The sequence below is a fragment of the Doryrhamphus excisus genome, chromosome 13 (assembly GCF_030265055.1).
Source record: "Doryrhamphus excisus isolate RoL2022-K1 chromosome 13, RoL_Dexc_1.0, whole genome shotgun sequence".
In the NCBI taxonomy this organism is placed as follows: Eukaryota; Metazoa; Chordata; class Actinopteri; order Syngnathiformes; family Syngnathidae; genus Doryrhamphus; species Doryrhamphus excisus.
The window spans coordinates 16,180,577-16,199,103 of record NC_080478.1 but is presented as its reverse complement, the minus strand read 5'-3'; the positions used below and the strand labels follow the sequence as shown (position 1 = coordinate 16,199,103).

General features: G+C 45.2%; 1 protein-coding gene across 7 annotated transcripts in view; it reads left to right on the top strand.

Annotated features, from left to right (window-relative positions):
* The window catches only part of esrrb (estrogen-related receptor beta), a 48,420-nt gene extending 31,715 nt beyond the window's left edge, over positions 1–16,705 (top strand). For all 7 annotated transcript variants that reach the window (XM_058090980.1, XM_058090981.1, XM_058090983.1 and 4 more), the window contains 4 exons: positions 3,907–4,017; positions 4,329–4,490; positions 12,474–12,743; positions 15,785–16,705. In XM_058090980.1, the coding sequence (XP_057946963.1) occupies positions 3,907–4,017; positions 4,329–4,490; positions 12,474–12,743; positions 15,785–16,029 (788 nt within the window). In that variant the 3' untranslated portion in view covers positions 16,030–16,705. The remainder of the gene's footprint in view (positions 1–3,906; positions 4,018–4,328; positions 4,491–12,473; positions 12,744–15,784) is intronic.
* Positions 16,706–18,527: the final 1,822 nt, after the last annotated feature.

Here is an 18,527-nt window from a genome sequence, read left to right as displayed (position 1 = left end):
AATGGAAAATCACCTAATTATAACTCCAACAAGGTGCAGCAAGCACTGGGCCACTGTCGGCTAGGGAAAGAACACCAAAACAATAAAAGTGTATGATGCTTTCTTATAAAATGAAGATTGCTTTTAGAACTGTCACAGCCTCACGTCGTATCAATGCGGTAGTTCCGATCACACGGTGCGGTGGTTCAGATCACGGCAGGAAAAATCTTCAGCAGTTTGATTACAGGAGACCTGCCCAGAGCGTGTGTTGTGTTGCTGTACTTTCCCTCCACTGTATAAAGGAGGAAGTGATCAATACAAGAATCAAATGTCAGAGGCAACAGGTTTTTCCTCTGATCAATGGAAACGGGTCAGAGCTTAGAGCAAGGGAGAAGACAAGATACTATTGAGAGATTACATTGACATCGCTCAGTGGCAGTTGCTCTTTGCTCCGACTTCCTCCCCCCTTACTCTCTTGCTCACTTATACAGATGCCGATATGTACTTGGACGCACCCGTTAGTGCAGAAAGTAAGTAAAGAGCGTCTTTTCTTGTGCTCATTCACTTTACCCAACAACAATAAATGCACAAGGCCGAAGATCCTAAAGTTGATATTTGTCAATATGGATTTATTTGTAAAGAATTACCACTTTATTGATCACAATAGCAAACCGGTCATGATACTTAAACTGGGCCTGTGGGTTATTACAGGAATAAGCGTAATTGATGGCTTGTTGAATACACAGGATTTATCTGTTAAATTGTTAAATACTGTCAACATAGTTCAGCATACTTTTTATTCTTTGTAAATAAAACCTACGAGTGTCGATATGTTTAATGAATAATGCATTAACTCAATAAATAATTTGCACCGGTAGCGAAGTGATTTAATGTGTCATTTGGGCACCGTTTAGTGCTTGCTGGCGGTGCAGGCAGGGATGTCAGTTCACCCGGGAATTTCCAGCTAACCTGTAAATGGACTACGTGACAAGGGGGTCAGTGCGACAGCCCCTTGGGTCAGAAGATGTTTAAGGGTCAGTCTGCTACCGTCTCTCATCACCATTAGTGATTAAATATGCTGCAACGCACTGACAAGCATACAGCAGTGGCAACAGCAGCCCTCGGAAACAGTGCTGACAGCAGTTTAGGAGGGCGGCTTCCTTGAAAGGCGAGGTTCACCATGCCTTGCCATGTGGCCTTCTGATTTTCCCAGCTAAAATAGGGTCCGCCTAAGCTCCCCTTGGCATTGCCAACCATCCCAGACATCCTGACACTTTCCCCAGGGAGAGAGACACAGAACAGGTGAGAGACTCAAAATAAGGGCCCCTATCATGGCCGGCTGCACAAAGTGAGTGAAGACAGGCTCTTTTGTAGGAGTGTGCTTGGAAGGGGATTATTATTGTTTTTGGAGAGAAAGAGGAGCCGCAGGTCAGCTGGCCCCAGCCCCCACCCGGAGGCCTGTGCTAATCCGTGCACAAATGCCAGTCGCCTTGGCCAAAAGCCCTTTCCCCCCCAGCACCTCGCTTTGAAGAGATGATACCGCGCTCAACCTCTGCTAGCCTCGTCGCACTGTGCGGCGGCCCATAAAAGAGTGAGATGACTTTAGATGAGGTGGCAGTTAAATCTCTTCGCACATTATAACACACCTACTGTTTACTATGGAGAGAGTCTGACCACTTCCAGCTGAGGGCCACTAAGGGGGTATACATATGGACCTCACAAAGGCCCATATAATGTCTCATCCATACTGCCTGGCGGAGTGAGTGGATGAGTCTGTTCTAGTTGCTCTTGATGGCCCTTCTCCTCTCCTGGGCCCATTGCTGGTCCTGTCGGACAGTAAATGAGGCCTCATCGTGCCAAGTTTTAATTCCTGTCAGCATCTGTTAATTATGACCAGGACTGTTCTAATTAAAAGAGGCACCCACCTACCTTTGAAACGCTAGCATTATACTGGCTGACACAGTCTCATGACTCAACTGGTCAAGAGGATCATAGGAAGCGGGAGTGCAGCCACCTGGCAGCGGTCGGGTTCATCGGGTGAGCCGCAAGAAACTGTAGAAAGTGGTGACATCACTTTTGACCACGGGAGGAATTTTCCATGGCTGTGGCAGTTGCTGTAACATGCAGCGGCCAGTGGGAGGTTTTAAAAAAAACATTCCAAGGACATCATCAGAGATCAAATGCTTAAAAAACCAGCAGTATTTCTTGACTTGACTGACGTTAAGAGAAAACTGTCACAGTGAGTGTGCATGTAAAGAGCAGGTATAGTTGCCATCAGATTATTCTGTGTCTTGTTGGGAAGAATGGGGCTCTGTTGGGAATTGAGGGTAATTAGGTTAGTGGGTTGTCAGTGTCAGGAAATTGAAAGACAATCCTAATCAGATCTGTGTTCCTAGGGAATCAAATAATTTATATAAGTGGAAGAAATCTCTATTTTACAGTTAGACGATAATACACTTTACAACCCCACCCATGTGCCATGGCGATATAAGATGAGTGCAGAAAATCAAGAATATATTTTGCACAAATCCATCACATAATTTCCTTTTTCGTAAATGACACTTCTGGTATACATCATCTGATTTTCCTTTTGTCCATTCACGGAGTGACCGCCAATCACGTGCGTGCGACTCGTCCAAACTCATCCTCTCCAAGAGCATTTGCTGATGGGCAAATTGTATTAGGCTCATTTGCAGTGGCCACACAATGCCCAGGTTTGACACCGTCCTCCCTCTTATAAAGTGATGAAATCATCAAGGAAGTGCTCTGGCTTGCGGTGTTGTTCGCTCAGAGGACGCAGGAGGCCTGACAAATTAACTCCCCCCCCCCCCCCCCCCCCCCCCCACCACAAGCATTTCACGAGCCTTCTCATCCGCCCTTTAGTATTAAATTTGTTTGGGGGATGCGTTATGCATACGAGGTAAATTGAAGGGATTCTCCCTCTTGACAGGATTAAGATATCAAGGATATTTAGGCTGGATGAAAGCAGTGACAGGCTGGTCCAAATATGGGGATGCAGGATAAAGGTTTGCATACATTTGCATTGAATAAGTGAATACCTGCTCCGTTGTATCAAATAAATAGAACAGCTTAGATTAAATATTTTAACTGGTCAAAATTAATAGAATAGCAAAGACAACCAAATAGAAACATTCTTATCAAATAATGAGATAATAAATAACTTATGTTATGATGAGGCAGGCTTGACATTTACAGTATCAGTGCGGAACCTGGACCCCTAGGTGTGGCTGGGGGTGATAAGGCTCCGTTGCTGCTCCACTGAAAGAGGGGTGAAATAAGGGTCTTTTATGAGGAAGCAATACCTAGTTATCTATGTGGAGTATGACAGCGGATGTTTTGTTCACTGTGTGTGAGGTGAGGGACTCTGTATTTGCTCGTTGGCTGGTCATGTTTCTTTTACTGGATCTTCCCGACCACACAGCCGAGCTCTCACTTGTGCACGCATGCACAAACAAGTAAAGAGCCAATTAGTATGCAGTCTGCCTCACCCAAAAGCTAAATAATTAGACGGCCAGTCTGTGAGATCATTGACCCCACGTTAAATATTCATATGTTTAGACCTGCTCTGGGCTCAGCTGTGTCACAGTAGACCAGCCAGGCATGGAGCACATATGGGAAGACAGCACTTGCCTCTGACACATCAACACACACACACACACACACACACACATGCATGCTTACACTCACAACGCACACTCTTTTACGAGCGTATTCAGTCATTGTATAATGTTTACCTACCCAGCTCAGTCCCTGACAGTAGAGGTTTTACATACACTGATGAATATTTTCTTAGTTACACGCCTACTACTTTTCATAGAATTGGTAGATTCGTTGAACACGTCTGAGTATATGAATGATATTCTAACTGTCTTTATTTTAATGTCCCTCTGACTATGTCCTTTGCAGGGGTTCGCCTGGACCGAGTGCGAGGGGGCAGACAGAAGTACAAGCGGAGGTTGGACACTGAAAACAACCCGTACCTGGGCTTGGCGCTTCCCCCTCCTACCAAAAAGCCTCGTGAGTACTGCCCCGTCTCTAGCCCATTGTCTCCCTTCTTCGTCGCCCTTCCTCTGCCAGGCCAGAAATCAGGTAAAATTAAAAAAGAATCAAAGGCCACATTAACATCCCCCTCGTCAAGTCAGAGTTTGTTGTTCAGAAAATATGGGCCCTGTATTATTCAGGAAATCAAGCAAAATCGTGCTTGTACACATGCACATATTATGTTGCAATAGAGTTTTTCATAGCTCTATATGCTTTATTTTTCATTGCAGTTGCAATTATGATAAAGCCTTTAACATTTGACTCTCCCTGTTCTCCTCAATCCTCAGTCACAAAAATAGTGTCTCACCTGTTGGTGGCGGAGCCAGAGAAGATCTACGCCATGCCTGACCCCACCATGCCCGAGAGTGACATCAAGGCTCTGACCACACTGTGTGACCTGGCTGACCGCGAGCTGGTCGTCATCATCGGCTGGGCCAAGCACATCCCAGGTATAATCTTGTGTGACGCTTTTTAAGCACTCTTTCCCTATTCCCTCTCTCCCTTCTCTTTCACGTGTTACAAATATAACGTGCATACACACTCACACAGATAATTAATGACAGAGGCTCACACCGCTGCAGGGCGTGTGGCATAGAGGGGGTGTGAAATGGACATAGGCGCAAGAAACAAATCAATAGAGTGCATCTAAAATCCCTGCATTGAATAGAGAGGGGAACACAACTGACCCGGTGCCAATGCAATGCTGTAATCACCAGAGAGATATAGAATAAAGTTGGGGTCTTGCCCATTCAAACAACACACTATATCCTACGCAGATGCGCAAATATGCACACATGAAGGCACGCTCAGCACAAGCACAGGCACTCGTTGAATTATTGATGGGCATAATCATGTTTCCTCCTCGGCCCATAGACATTCTGACAGACGAGGTGTTAGGTTATAAGAGCCTGTTGAATTAAGGACATGGCGCACCTCACGTCAGCAGAGATTTTGCTTCCTGCAAGAGTTTTCCTCTCATTTTGACAGAGAACACATTGTTTAGCCCTTGTATTTTTGCAACCAAGGCAGATTCTCCTTGATCCTGATCTTGACCCCATAACTCTATAACATCACGGTGTACGCGTGAAGGAGTAAAAGACACACAGTAGCGAAGAGCTGCATTACAAACAGAATTCATTTATTTCCACTAAAGTCCACTGACCTGGGGCAGGTTTATTTTGTGCTGAAAAAGGTATTAGACTTCTTCTCAGAAGTAATGGTATTAATCAGGTACAGATCTGATAGTAAGGAGATTAGAAATGGATATGCTCCCAGCTCCTGGCCTCAGCCCCGGCCCGTTATGCGTCTAAACCGTTTGGATAACTCCCCACGCTCCATGCATGGTCAGCAGGCAGAGAGTTTAACCAAGAAGCTTACTCAGGGCTGGACCTCGGCTGACCTGGTAACACTCTCTCACCGTACAGTCCCAAAATTACCCCGTGAGTTGCCGCTAAGCTGAAAACTTGCATCATGCTGGTTTCTGGCTTCAAACTGTGCAGGTGTACAAGGAATATAACATCTTTCCCCCCCTTGTAAGTTCCTGCCTTATTAAATTGTTTAAGTACTTAAGTGCATCGTTGTGCTATTGTGTGGATATGTTTACTAGGATTTTATGTGCCGTAGTTTGGAAACACTGTGATAATCAGATTATACTAACAAATATTGCACAGTGCGTAGACGCATCATGTTAATGGGATTTGTGGCAGAGGACTTGTCATTCCAAATGCGGGCGGTAATGATCATTTAACCCAAAACCTGAGGCAGTAAGCCAGAGTGCGTTGTGCTAAACAATGTGCAGTACCTGCAGTTTCATAGACTAGTAGTGTAAGTAGATTATTCAGTCTGCTTCCATATATACACCCACACGTGCGCTTTGCTCCTGTTTTATATTTGTCAGCTTTTTAGTATTATCTCACATTTTTGGCAAAATAAAGATGTCTGGTAGCTGAGTGCTTTGTCTGCCACATTGGCGGTGTCTATATTAGGACAGTGGGTGTCCTCTGGCCATGAAATAGCAGCATAATTGAGTTGTACATGGCTGAACCTGATCAGAGACGGTTCAATGGTTTTGCTACTCCATGCACTAACTCTCCATGCACCAAAGCTACCCCAGGGTAGCGTACGATGCGTTTGCCGTGTGTTGCAGTCTGCTCCGGGACAAAAAAAAAGAAAGGGGGGGAAATGGTGATTGCATTCTGATAGATTTCTAAGGCCGTAGGCAATGGAATTAAAAAGATTAACAGTTCATTATGAACTAGACCACATTGATTAGACCGCTGACAGATGGGCCAATAACTAAAGTCCAAATGTAACAATTTAAAACTCATGAAAAGTGGCATTTATCCTCCCAAATGATTTTTTTATGTCATTTGTTGTCAGCTAGTGTTTGAAAATGTGTTTAAAATGTGCCATAATCTGGATCGGAGCACACCTAATGAGAAGCAGAATGGAGGATATCAAAACTTTATCATGAGTTTGAGACGGGTGCAATGTTCATGAATGGCCAATATTCATATGTTTTTCTGCATCATTTCTAAAAACAAAAGAAGAATGGTGTTAATGAGTCCCCTTAATGTAATCATGAGTATCATGTGGTCATTCTGAATGTCTTTGATTAACTGATAATCACAGTGGTTATTTTTGTCACTGCTCCAAATAGAACTATGCAGCAGAGTGTAACCCGGCTGTTGCCTAAGGGTGACAGGGTCATTAGTAGCACTGTAAGGGGGATGCTGACAGATGCCTAGTTACTCCTATAGGTGCTAATAACCTTTGACACACATAGTCCTCCCATTCTGGTCGCCTTGCATCTCCTAAAGCTGCACTGACGTCGTCAACAAGGTTGAATGTACAAGAGACCAAAGTATAATAATGACAGCTTCAGTGTGGTTGAGGCTGTTTACTACCTTGACATTTCTGTCTTCTTGAGGAGTGACGGGAGGCGAGTGTGACCCCTGACACCCCTGTACCACCCTGAATTCCTTCCCACCCACAGTGGGAATGTCATGCACTCGTATGTAAAATCCGCTATGCGTGCTACATATACAAGAGGTGCTTGTTTGGTGTTTGCCAACTCCCAACCTGCATCCGAGGCAGGAGTGTTTTCAGATGGGAATTCTCAGAAGGCTAAAGGGCCAAGCAAACATCGCCACTCTGCTTTACTCCGAAACAATAAAATGTATTTTAGCTCTGGCATCAGACCCACAGAATGTATAATGTTTCAACAACATTAGCTATCGTTAACAACAGGTCGTCTTGGAAGTTGTACTGTTAGCATCATCGGAGCCCTCCACCATGATAAACCACAAGCCAATCCCATGCCTTCTCCCTTGTGTGGTTCTTGTCTTCTCTTGGCCATTAGATTGTAAAATGTACTTACTGTGTTGCCATCCTGATCCTACTCAAGCTACTACTCAATCCCCTTGTAATAGAGTGTGAATACTGGCCAGCTATAAATCAGCTCCTCATCAGTGCACTTTATTAAATATAGACACCAACAGACAGCTCTTAGTATATTCAATTTACCATCTGACGTAGGCTTCAACACAGGAGATAAAGATAGATTGAGCAATCAAGTGGACGCTCAGGCCTGACATCCTAATAGGACAAAGGACTGCTAGAAGGTGGAAAAGCTGCAGGGAGATTGAGTCGAAATGCAGCGTATCAGAGGCAGGCATGGAGTCAGGAGGACCCAACACCAGAGGGTGGACATCTGCCAAACAGGACGGGGGAGGGATTTGTGTAATTTCTGTCACACACGATCAGGTATATCCACCATAATGACAGCTGGACAAGATGCTCACTAAGCTGTTGTTTGAAACTTTGGGTATTGTTTTCACAATTTGGTTATACACACCAAACATCAGTTACAACTACAGATTTTGACATACTGTTCCACCCAATGATGAGCAGTACATTATGGTGGGCTTTCTGTGGGGACTGAAGCAACCCAATCGATGAACACAAAATGGGCTCTAATTTTGTTGGCGGAGCATGTGGTGCAGGCAGTGGTAACTTAGTCCAGCGTACCACTGTGGGCAGCCGAGATGGGCGTGGCGGCGCCCTGAAAGATCGCCAGCTCCTACCTGTTCACAGTGCAGGCAAAGCGCACCCTACACAGTGCTAAATTAGCTAACAGGCGCACAGTGCAGACACGTCACCAAAACCTCACACAGTGTCAGGCACATTGCAATGCAACCAGCAACCACTATTTAATGTAACGGTCTGACCCAGCGTGTAGATTTTTGTATTAATTGTTGTTAATTATGCATAATTTTAGCTGTTAGCTTGCCTATTATCACATTTTAGGAATAAAAGGTTTGTGTGTTCGACCTTGTATGTAGTACAGTTAGTGAATGATGTGTACTTTTGTAGTTATTTCCAACAGTGGGTTTTGCAAGTTTTACATTGTTCAGTACTGAAGTATTTCTGAAGTATGCTGTATATTTTTAATCAGTGATTTTCAGCAAATTTGTCATAACACTTATTATATTCTCATTCAACCTGTCAACGTCTTTTGTAAGTTTTACTTGGGTTCAGGGATTGTTTGTTTTTGTCAAACCATCCATTATCTGCTTTCTCCAAAACAAAATGCAGTAGTATCATCTGCAAATAATACTCCAACTGTAGGTTTTACTAACTTTACAGATGTCATGTATTTACAGTATATGGAGAACCGTTACGTATGTATGCAAGTTCATTATTAATTCTTAAAAATCATTTTTTATATCTCTTGAAAGTGTTTGAAGGAGAAGCATCTCATGGTGGTATGCCTTTAAGAGCCCGTCAACACATCTTCATCCCTCATTAAGCCGCACCGCTTCATGGCTGCAGAGATAAATTATGTGTAATCATGGCAATAATTAAAGGACATTTTTTGGGAGAGCCACACAGAGATATCTAACGTCAGTGCCGTGGGACCCTGGGGAGGACTAAAGACTTCCATACTGGGGTCAAGAGGTCATTGGGTGCAGATTAAAACAAGGGGATTACTGTATTTAACGTTCTTCCAGCCCATAATGTTCACAGGCTACTGGTCAAATCACCCATTCTTCAAATACTTATAATGGGATAATGGGGTGGTTATCACCTTGAAGAAGCTGAGTCTCCTAAAGAGCGTGCAGTGATGCTGAAAAAACAAGATTGTTTTATTAATTCAACACATCCGCTACGTTCGATATGATAACAGCGTTCGTGTCAAGGAAAAGCTTGTAGTGTTTTTGTTGCATGTCGACTGTGGGTCACATCAGTGACATGTTAATTACACACACACACGGCTGTATGGGTTATACATCTTCCACTGTAATATGTCACCTAGCATGCTCAAAGGGTTCTATACAAATCAGAGGTGCATATATTGTACTTTACATGAAGTGTCATCTGAAACGGGTAGCTTTGATAGAGATAAAGTGTATCGCAGCACCGTGAACCCTCTGCTCAGTTTGAGTATAGCGGGGGTGGGGAAGATGTGGGGGACCCTCTGGGGCCCAGTTAGAGGCAGTTTGACTCCAACTGGAGCCCAGAGAGCATGTCACTTGGCTGAGGTGAGATTGCTGCCGGGCACAAGTCTTCAGGGTCTGCTTGTCCTTCTGATAGCCGGCCATGATAGATCAGCCTCCCGTCCAGTCACAATGACCGTCTATCCTCCCTCTATCTCCTGCTTCCTTTTCACTTCATGCTCCTGCTCCTTTTATCTGCCTCCTCTCTGCCACGTATCTTCTCCTCTCTTTTATCCTCCACTTCCCTTCTTTCCTTTCTCTGGTGCCATTTTTTTTTTTTTTACCTTCCCTCCCTCCCGCTTGCTCGGTCCGCTCTGTTGTCTGATTGAGGGTGAGTTACGAGGGGGCTGCAGCTGGAGGGGGCCACCGTGCCTCGTAATTACATCTCTTTTTATTACCCGCGCTAATGGCCCTCGGGGAGAGGGAAACAATAATAAATTAATAGAATATGAACTCCAGCTCAACAGAAATCTCCAGCATTTCATTTTGGACTGTCCCGGGCTCTGGCAGATGAAACGGTGCTCTGATTAATCTCTCCGAGAGGCGGCCGTGTGTGGGTTTGGGCTGCCCCCTCCTGTTTCGGCCCTCCGGAGAGATAAAAGCAGAGAAGATGATTTTGGCTTCTGTTGGTGCTACCTTTTGAGCAACAATGCAGTTTAATTCTGTCAGCTGTAATCATTTTTGAAGGCTGATAGAAGTGAATATGTAATGGTGAAAATGAAAACTAAATGCATGCTTTATTATTGTCGTTGTTATTACGGCTGTGTGTGACTGCTTGGGAGAAATGTTCACTCGGCAGTGGAGTGGAAAAGGCCCTTCAAGTGTGCAGACAGGCCTCTCTGATTTGGTCAATATTGTGTCATGTTTGGTTGAACCCCACCATCGGCACTGGGCTGGAAATGAAGATGTAAATATTGATATTTCATTAGAGGAAATCACCCACTCTGGCGGCACTTAACCGAGCCACCTTCAGAGTGCGGCGGCCGGAGAGCTTTGTGACCTGCGGAGTCGGGAAGTCACTTCATTACTCGATTAAATTGAGTGGAAAAAGGCGAGGCAACGACACAAGATCCCATTTGGAGCGATAATTTAGGCCCTGCAGAGAACGGATGGAGCAGCGGGAAAACACCACCTCTCCATCTCACAACAGCGGATTAAATTTAAGGACTTTTAGCGTCAAAGGTAATTGTAGGCTGCTCGCTTGTGTGCATATCGCTGAGGGGTGTGTGCTGTATCGGAGCAACTCTAAAGCCTCTTCAACAAGACCCGACCGAGGCCTTCACATGGGCTGTCACATTGGGAGCGCCGCTTTAGTTCCGCTTCAGCCATCTTTGGCATTAAAAGGCTAGACAGAGCTTTGCCTGTGATTGTGATGCCAACCTGATGCAGCAATCAAGAGGGCGCCTGTGCTCGGATGACAGTTTCCTTCTGGCCGGACCACATTCTGTCTAACTTAATGGACACGTATGCAGACAAGGAAATAGCACAACAAAGCATTTTAACATTCAGCCCAAATAGATTTAATGGCGTACGGCTTATTGCCTCCGCTGATAATAGTGACGTGTTTTGAGTGCTTTCTCCAGTTGTTTTAGTGGTCCAAATTGGGCCGGACATTTTCCAGCCCTTTGACCAGTCCAGCTCTGGACTCTATTCTACCGACTATTGATTCCCCTTCAAATTGTGATGGCCGGCACATTCTGATCCCAATCTCTTAATTAATGTATCCTGGAGCTCTTCCCCTGCAGTGGTCATCACCACGATAAGGGGAATTGAACACAGGTACCACTCTGCTGGGTTCTGCTGCTTCCCCATCATGGCTTTTATTTCTCTCTCTCTCTTTTTCTCTGTGTGTGTGTGTGTTTGTGTGTAGATGTGTGTGTGTGCTTGCTGTTGTCCCGGCAGGAGGAGATAAACACAGAGGCTGGTGGCGGCCCCCAAGTGCGATCATTTATATTTCAGAGAAAACGCCGGGCGTAGATGTGTTGAGCGGCCCCGGTCAATACTGTAATCTATCGCCTCTTAATCACGCCGTGGCAGGTGGCATGGCAACAGCAAACTTGTAAAACCAATCATGGTAATCATGGGTGGAGCCGGGGAGCCTAATATGCTGTCAGAATGGGCCGCCCGCAGGCACAAGAGTGGGAGGGTGGGGTTGTGGGGGGTTGACCGTTTTTTTTGTGCTGCCCAGTATTGAGAAAAACAGACCATAAATATAGTTTGAATTTGTCACAGCTTAACTTTGCGTTCTATAGATAAAGTTCTATTCCGAGGCAGTGAAGAGGAAATAACTGTTTGATGCACCTGAGCCAATTTGAGCCCATCCAGCTGCTGTTAGAGTGGAACCCTGTGATTAGTCTTGAGTCTGGGCTTTAACCATGTGACTTTTTTTTTCTCGTCACATGTTTCCTTTCCCGGTTTATGTAAATATGAATCGCTCCCTCGTCACCTTCTTCCCACTACACGCATGTGAATGTCATGTCCTCAGCTCTCTTCATGAGAACTCATCCCAGCGCTAATCCTGCCTAAAGTATGACAGGATACAAGGAGTAACCACCTGGCTTTGTGCATCCCAGACCTTTGCACCGATTTACTGTCCTGGCCCACAGTAAAGCCCACTCAAGCACTCTGACACCCGCTTCAAAGACGGCATTTAAATTTAGGCCGTGCTTTCTAACATTATTGTATTTGTTTGGTAGCGTGGTTACACTAAAAGGCCCGATATATACTGTATTGGTCATGGTACATAATAATCATAATGTGTGTGTAAAATGGTGTGGACCCATTTTTAGCAGTCTGCACTCTCCTTATTGCAGTTTTTATTAGAAAGCTTTATTAAAAAGCACAGAGGAAAACATCATTAGAATTGTTTTTTCTTATTGCTCATTTTACACATTTTTATTCTAAATGGCTTCATCTCCTCTTCTGTCCCTCCAGGTTTTTCAACGTTGTCTTTGGGAGACCAGATGAGTCTGCTTCAGAGCGCCTGGATGGAGATCCTCATCCTCAGCATCGTGTTCCGCTCGCTGCCCTACGAGGACGAACTGGTGTACGCCGAGGACTACATCATGGACGAGGAGCACTCGCGGCTGACGGGGCTGCTCGACCTCTACGTCTCCATCCTGCAGCTCGTCCGCAAATATAAGAAGCTCAAAGTGGAGAAGGAGGAGTTTGTCACTCTCAAGGCCATCGCTCTCGCCAACTCAGGTGGGCTACGGTCAAACACACATTCATTCGTTTTATACCGCTTATGTGCGGGAGCCTATCCCAGCTGGCGGGGTACACCCTGGACCGGTGGCCAGCCAATCACAGGGCACATATAGTCAAACAACCATTCACACTCACATTCATACCTATGGACAATTTGGAGTCGTTATTTAACCTAGCATGTTTTTGGAATGTGGGAGGAAAAAATCAGTTTTATCACATGCTAACAATGAACAACCAAAGATCAAGACAAAAAAACAATAGTGATTGAAGGGAGAAAGGGGGGGTTCTGGAATCTAATGTTATTATTTTTATTGCAAATGTTGATTAAAAATATTGAAGGAGAACATGAACATCAAGCTAGCAGTAGGGTTGGATGAACAGGAAGTGGTGGATGAACAGGAAGGATCAAAGTGTGTGCAAGTTTAAACGCCACTTAAGTGACAACATACTTTTTCCTCTCAATTATGTCTGCCAGTCATCTTCAAATGAGTAATTTTACTTTATTTTAGCTTTATTTATTCATTCATTCATTCATTTATTTTCTACCGCTTATCCTCACAAGGGTCGCGGGGGGTGCTGGAGCCTATCCCAGCTGACTTCGGGCGAGAGGCGGGGTACACCCTGGACTGGTGGCCAGCCAATCACAGGGCACATATAGTCAAACAACCATTCACACTCACATTCATACCTATGGACAATTTGGAGTCGCCAATTAACCTAGCATGTTTTTGGAATGTGGGAGGAAACCGGAGTACCCGGAGAAAACCCACGCATGCACGGGGAGAACATGCAAACTCCACACAGAGATGGCCGAGGGTGGAATTGAACTGGGGTCTCCTAGCTGTGAGGCCTGCGTGCTAACCACTTATCCTGTAACAATATAATTAATTAATTCATTCATTTTCTTCTGCTTTTTCCTCAAGAGGGTCGTGGGGGTGCTGGAGCCTATCCCAGCTGTATTCGGGCAAGAGGCGGGGTACACCCTGGACTGGTGGCCAGCCAATCACAGGGCACATATAGACAAACAACCATTCACACTCACATTCATACCTATGGACAATTTGGAGTCGTCAATTAACCTAGCATGTTTTTGGAATGTGGGAGGAAACCGGAGTACCCGCAGAAAATCCACGCATGCACGGGGAGAACATGCAAACTCCACACAGAGATGGCCGAGGGTGGAATTGAACTCAAGTCTTCTAGCTGTGAGGCCTACGTGCTAACCACTTATCCTATAACAATATAATGTTAAATGAAATTGAAGTGCTTGTTTATTTATAATAAATGACTGAGTAGATGATATGGCGGCCAAACAATGAAACGTCTGTAAAGTTGTGGCATCGTCCAACAGTTTCCACATGACATTTCTCACTTTTCCCCGAGTTTTAGCGTGTAACCTTTAGTTTGGAACGTGAGCCGCACAGATGGGGAGAAGATAAGGGCAGTGCACGAGAAAGAGGGATGGAGGAGAGAGCTTTTTAATTGAACACCTCCCGTGTTATGGTATTTCTCCTACGCTATCTCCATAACAGTAGCCGCAGGGCACAGCAGCCACTGGAGATAAATTTAGCATTTCATTAGGAGCACAGGGGCTGTCAATAAAGTGCGTTAAGTCGAATGGAATGACTATCAGGCCGTGATAGGGCTCGTTTGTTCCAATGCCGAGACCGCACGCTGCTATCGACAGGCTCCTTTTGAGAAGGCAGGACTTGTCCCTCCGCCCTCTGATCAATGCACGCTCGGGTCACCGGGACACCCCCCACACCCACACCCCCTCCTCATCTCTTGTTTTGTCCAGGCTGAAAAATGAAAATGCTGAAGCAAGCACTTTGCCTTTAGACGGTAGAGTGATGGTCAGGAGGTGGGCTGGTGGGGGGAGTCGGGGGGGTTCAAGAGGAAGGGGGGGTGCCCGCCACGGTAGAACAAGGTCTTGGGGAAATCGTTCTCCTGGGAACCCCCGCTGTCTGACAGCTGTGAAAATTCATAGCCATTGATTTTGTAATTAGCAGTTTATCAATCAGATGGACGTTGGCTCACTGATGGATTGCAAGGAAATTGTTTCTTCAAAGTTGTTTTTTTAAGTGCATCTTTCCTCCAAGGACTACACGGCGCTTTCTTTTGTCCGTTTGCTTGTCGAAAGACAATTTTATGATAAACATTACGATACCCTGCTGTCCCATAATGAACTGTGTATACAAGGGGAGGCCTGTGCTAGTTTCTGCTAGCCTAACATTCTGTTAAATGTTTTTTAGTTAGTAAAAAATCTGCTTATTACAAATGCTCATGAGTAGTCTGTTTTACGGCTGCAGGATTCAAACCCAGCAGGATAAAAAATGTCTCAAGTTCAGGGAAAGACACGTGTTCCAAATTCCACTTGTTATTATATGACTTCAAAATAAGCTAATCGATATATAACTATTAATTTTAATATAGGGGCTGCATGGTGGCCGAGTAGTTCGCGCGCAGGTCTCACAGGTAGAAGACCCGAGTTCAATTCCACCCTCAGCCACCTCTGTCCAGGGTGTACCCCGCCTCTCGCCCGAAGTCAGCTGGGATAGGCTCCAGCACCCCCCCTGCGACCCTTGTGAGGATAAGCGGTAGAAAATAAATGAATGAATGAATGAATAAATAAAGCTAAAATAAAGTAAAATTACTCATTTGAAGATGACTGGCAGACATATTTGAGAGGAAAAAGTATGTTGTCACTTAAGTGGCATTTAAACTTGCACACGCTTTGATCCTTCTTGGTCATCCACCACTTCCTGTTCATCCAACCCTACTGCTAGCTTGATGTTCATGTTCTCCTTCAATATTTTTAATCAACATTTGCAATAAAAATAATAACATTAGATTCCAGAACCCCCCTTTCTCCCTTCAATTGCTATTGGTTTTTTTTATCTTGATCTTTGGTTGCGGGGGGTGCTGGAGCCTATCCCAGCTGTCTTTGGGCGAGAGGCGGGGTATCATAAAGTGATAGTTTGTTTTAAAAAAAATAGTGCAAATCCCCATCCTTAAAATATATCTTCTCACCCCGACAGACTCCATGCACATAGAGGACATGGAGGCGGTGCAGAAGCTGCAGGACGCTCTCCACGAGGCCCTGCAGGACTACGAGAGCAGCCAGCATCAGGAGGACCCGCGGCGGGCGGGAAAGCTGCTCATGACGCTGCCCTTGCTGAGGCAGACGGCCACCAAGGCCGTGCAGCACTTTTACAGCATCAAGGTGCAGGGCAAGGTGCCCATGCACAAACTCTTCCTGGAGATGCTCGAGGCCAAGGTCTGATCGCTGGAGCTACTTTGGGCGCTGCAGAGTGAGACTTTTGAGGAGACCTCAGCCAGGCGGCGAGGCAGCACACACACACGGACCTCACTCCTCATGCGTTGCTGGGACACCATCCAAAAAGAGAAGAAACTCGGTTATTAGTATAAATATAAGAATGATGAAGATTAATTTAAAATATATATGAAATACTATGTACAGTAATAATTTTTTTTTTGGGTTAATTGTTGGTGGTCATGCTCTTTGGTGTCCCTCAGCTTCTTCAGAATAAGTAGACTCCAGTAACAAGAAAAATTATTAATTTTTTTTTCCAATTTGTTCTGAAGACAGCCGAAGTGTGGACGGCACTAACGTCTTTCTGTCTGGACTGGACAGGACGTGTATATTTATTACCGCGAGACTGAGTGTACAGTTTAAAGTCTGTTGATGTCGGTGGCCATTTTCACTCGCCCTCCAATCGTAGGGAGGAGAAGAAGAAGAAGAAGAAGAAGAAGAAAAAAAAAAAAAGACTTCAATGTGAACCGTCAAGAGCTCAAACGTCCTCGGATATTTACAGTACCTCTCAAGAGCGCCGTGGAACCGTCTCAGACTGGAAGGCTTGTTTAACTAAACTAGCTTAGACAGTTACACTAGTCGGTAGTCTTCTGTAGTGACTCAGCAATAAATGACGGTGTGGGAACGCCAGGCTCAAACTTTCTATCTTTTAATGTGCTATGTTGCTGCTGTTGCCAGAAGGCCGTGCCTGCTTGCTTTGCTCCATCACACACACACACACACACACACACACACACACACATATGAAGCCTCAAATGTGTCATTTTTGAGGCTACAAGTGGACATGATGAACTGTATCAAAGGCTTTACACAGAATGGCGGCGGTCCAGGAGATTCCATGTTCAAACAATCAGAGGCCCATATGTCAAAGCGCTCTATTTTGGAACCCTTTAAGCCCGTGGCGGAGTCATCCCACACACTGCGAGCAAGGTGCCCAGCATCTGCTCTCGCCATCTTAGACACTTCCCGTCTTTAAATAGCTGTGTTGGCATATAGAGCCTGGACCAAACCAAGGTAAATGGCAGGTGCAGAGCAGGAGCAACGGTGGCGGCGGCGGCGGCACTTCACACTGGGTTTATTTTTAACCCTGCGGGAGAGGTTGTTGTCTGCGCGGCGGCAGGCACGTGGACCGCTTCTTGACCCTCATGTTGACACAGTGGCCGGTGCTGACTGAATAACACTAGCGCCCGGCAGCGGGGGCCTCCGCGGGGGAGAGCGTCCACCACATGCGAATAGCTATGCAAGAAAACAAAGTGTCAGCATGCTCCAAAGGGTAACAGCAGGCCAACAATGTGTCGCTACAAGGTGTCATCTCTGCTGGGAGAAGGAGATCTTAAGCTCCCTTTAGCTCCGTGTGCATTGCGCCGGGTGTGAGCTACACTCTCGTCCGCTTGTGAGAGGTGTGCGCTTATACTACTGAAAGATTTTATGTGATGTGATAAACAAAAAATATGATACCGTAATCAAAGGGAGTAGAGAAAGCGAAGCAGAGCCGCCGCCATGCTTGCAGTATCAATGGCTAGCACTTATCCGGTTGCTGCAGTACCGTTTTACAGCACCCTGGGGCCCGTATGCGTTATGAAGGAACAACACCCCTTCTACCTGAACTCTACAAGTGTCCACTCGCTGTCATGCAACACACTTCTTAGGAGTGGAACCATGCTAAAAGCATGCTTTGACTTACATTTGGAAAAGATTTCTAACGCTCATCAATAACTCAATCAATCACATGTAACGTGTATATCAGATTAAGATTAATTTGCTCGACTGGCAAGGAAGAGAAAAAAAAACATTTGTGCTTGTTTAAATGAAACTGCATTATAAAGGACATGTTTTTAAATCTTACTTCTTTGTTTTATTTTCACAGTGTTGGAATGGAACATGTCTTACAATACAAAGCTAAGTATGTAAATATCAATCAGCCTCCGTCAGGCCAGTAGGTTGCCATTGAAAATAAAGTATGCAGCGCCCTGCTGACTACTACCTCATGATCATATTGTCAATATTTCTGATTCAACCATCTTTACATGTCTGTGACCTAACCTGAGCCATTCATGTTGTTAACCCCCCTGCCCCCCCCCTGCCAAATATATTTGGAACTGTAATTACTGACCGTCCCTTTCATTGTTCACTGATCTGTTTGTAAAGGTAACGCATGCTTCACCTTGACTCTGACCACCCATGACCCCCCCTCCCCATGTTGGTTACTAAGCGGGTATGTGTTTTTTTTTCCTTCCTTTTTTTTTTTTTTCAACAGTGTGTCACAATTGGTTGCTCACTGATGGACTGCAGACAGGGACCCCTCCCCCCCCGCCCCCCTCACCCACCACCACCCCACCCAACCCTGCTTCTGTGTTATTGACTGTTTATGGTGTGAAATATAACATTTGCAATGGTGTACATTTGTTATTTCTGCTCACTGAATTGCCACTATCTGTGTCCATTTT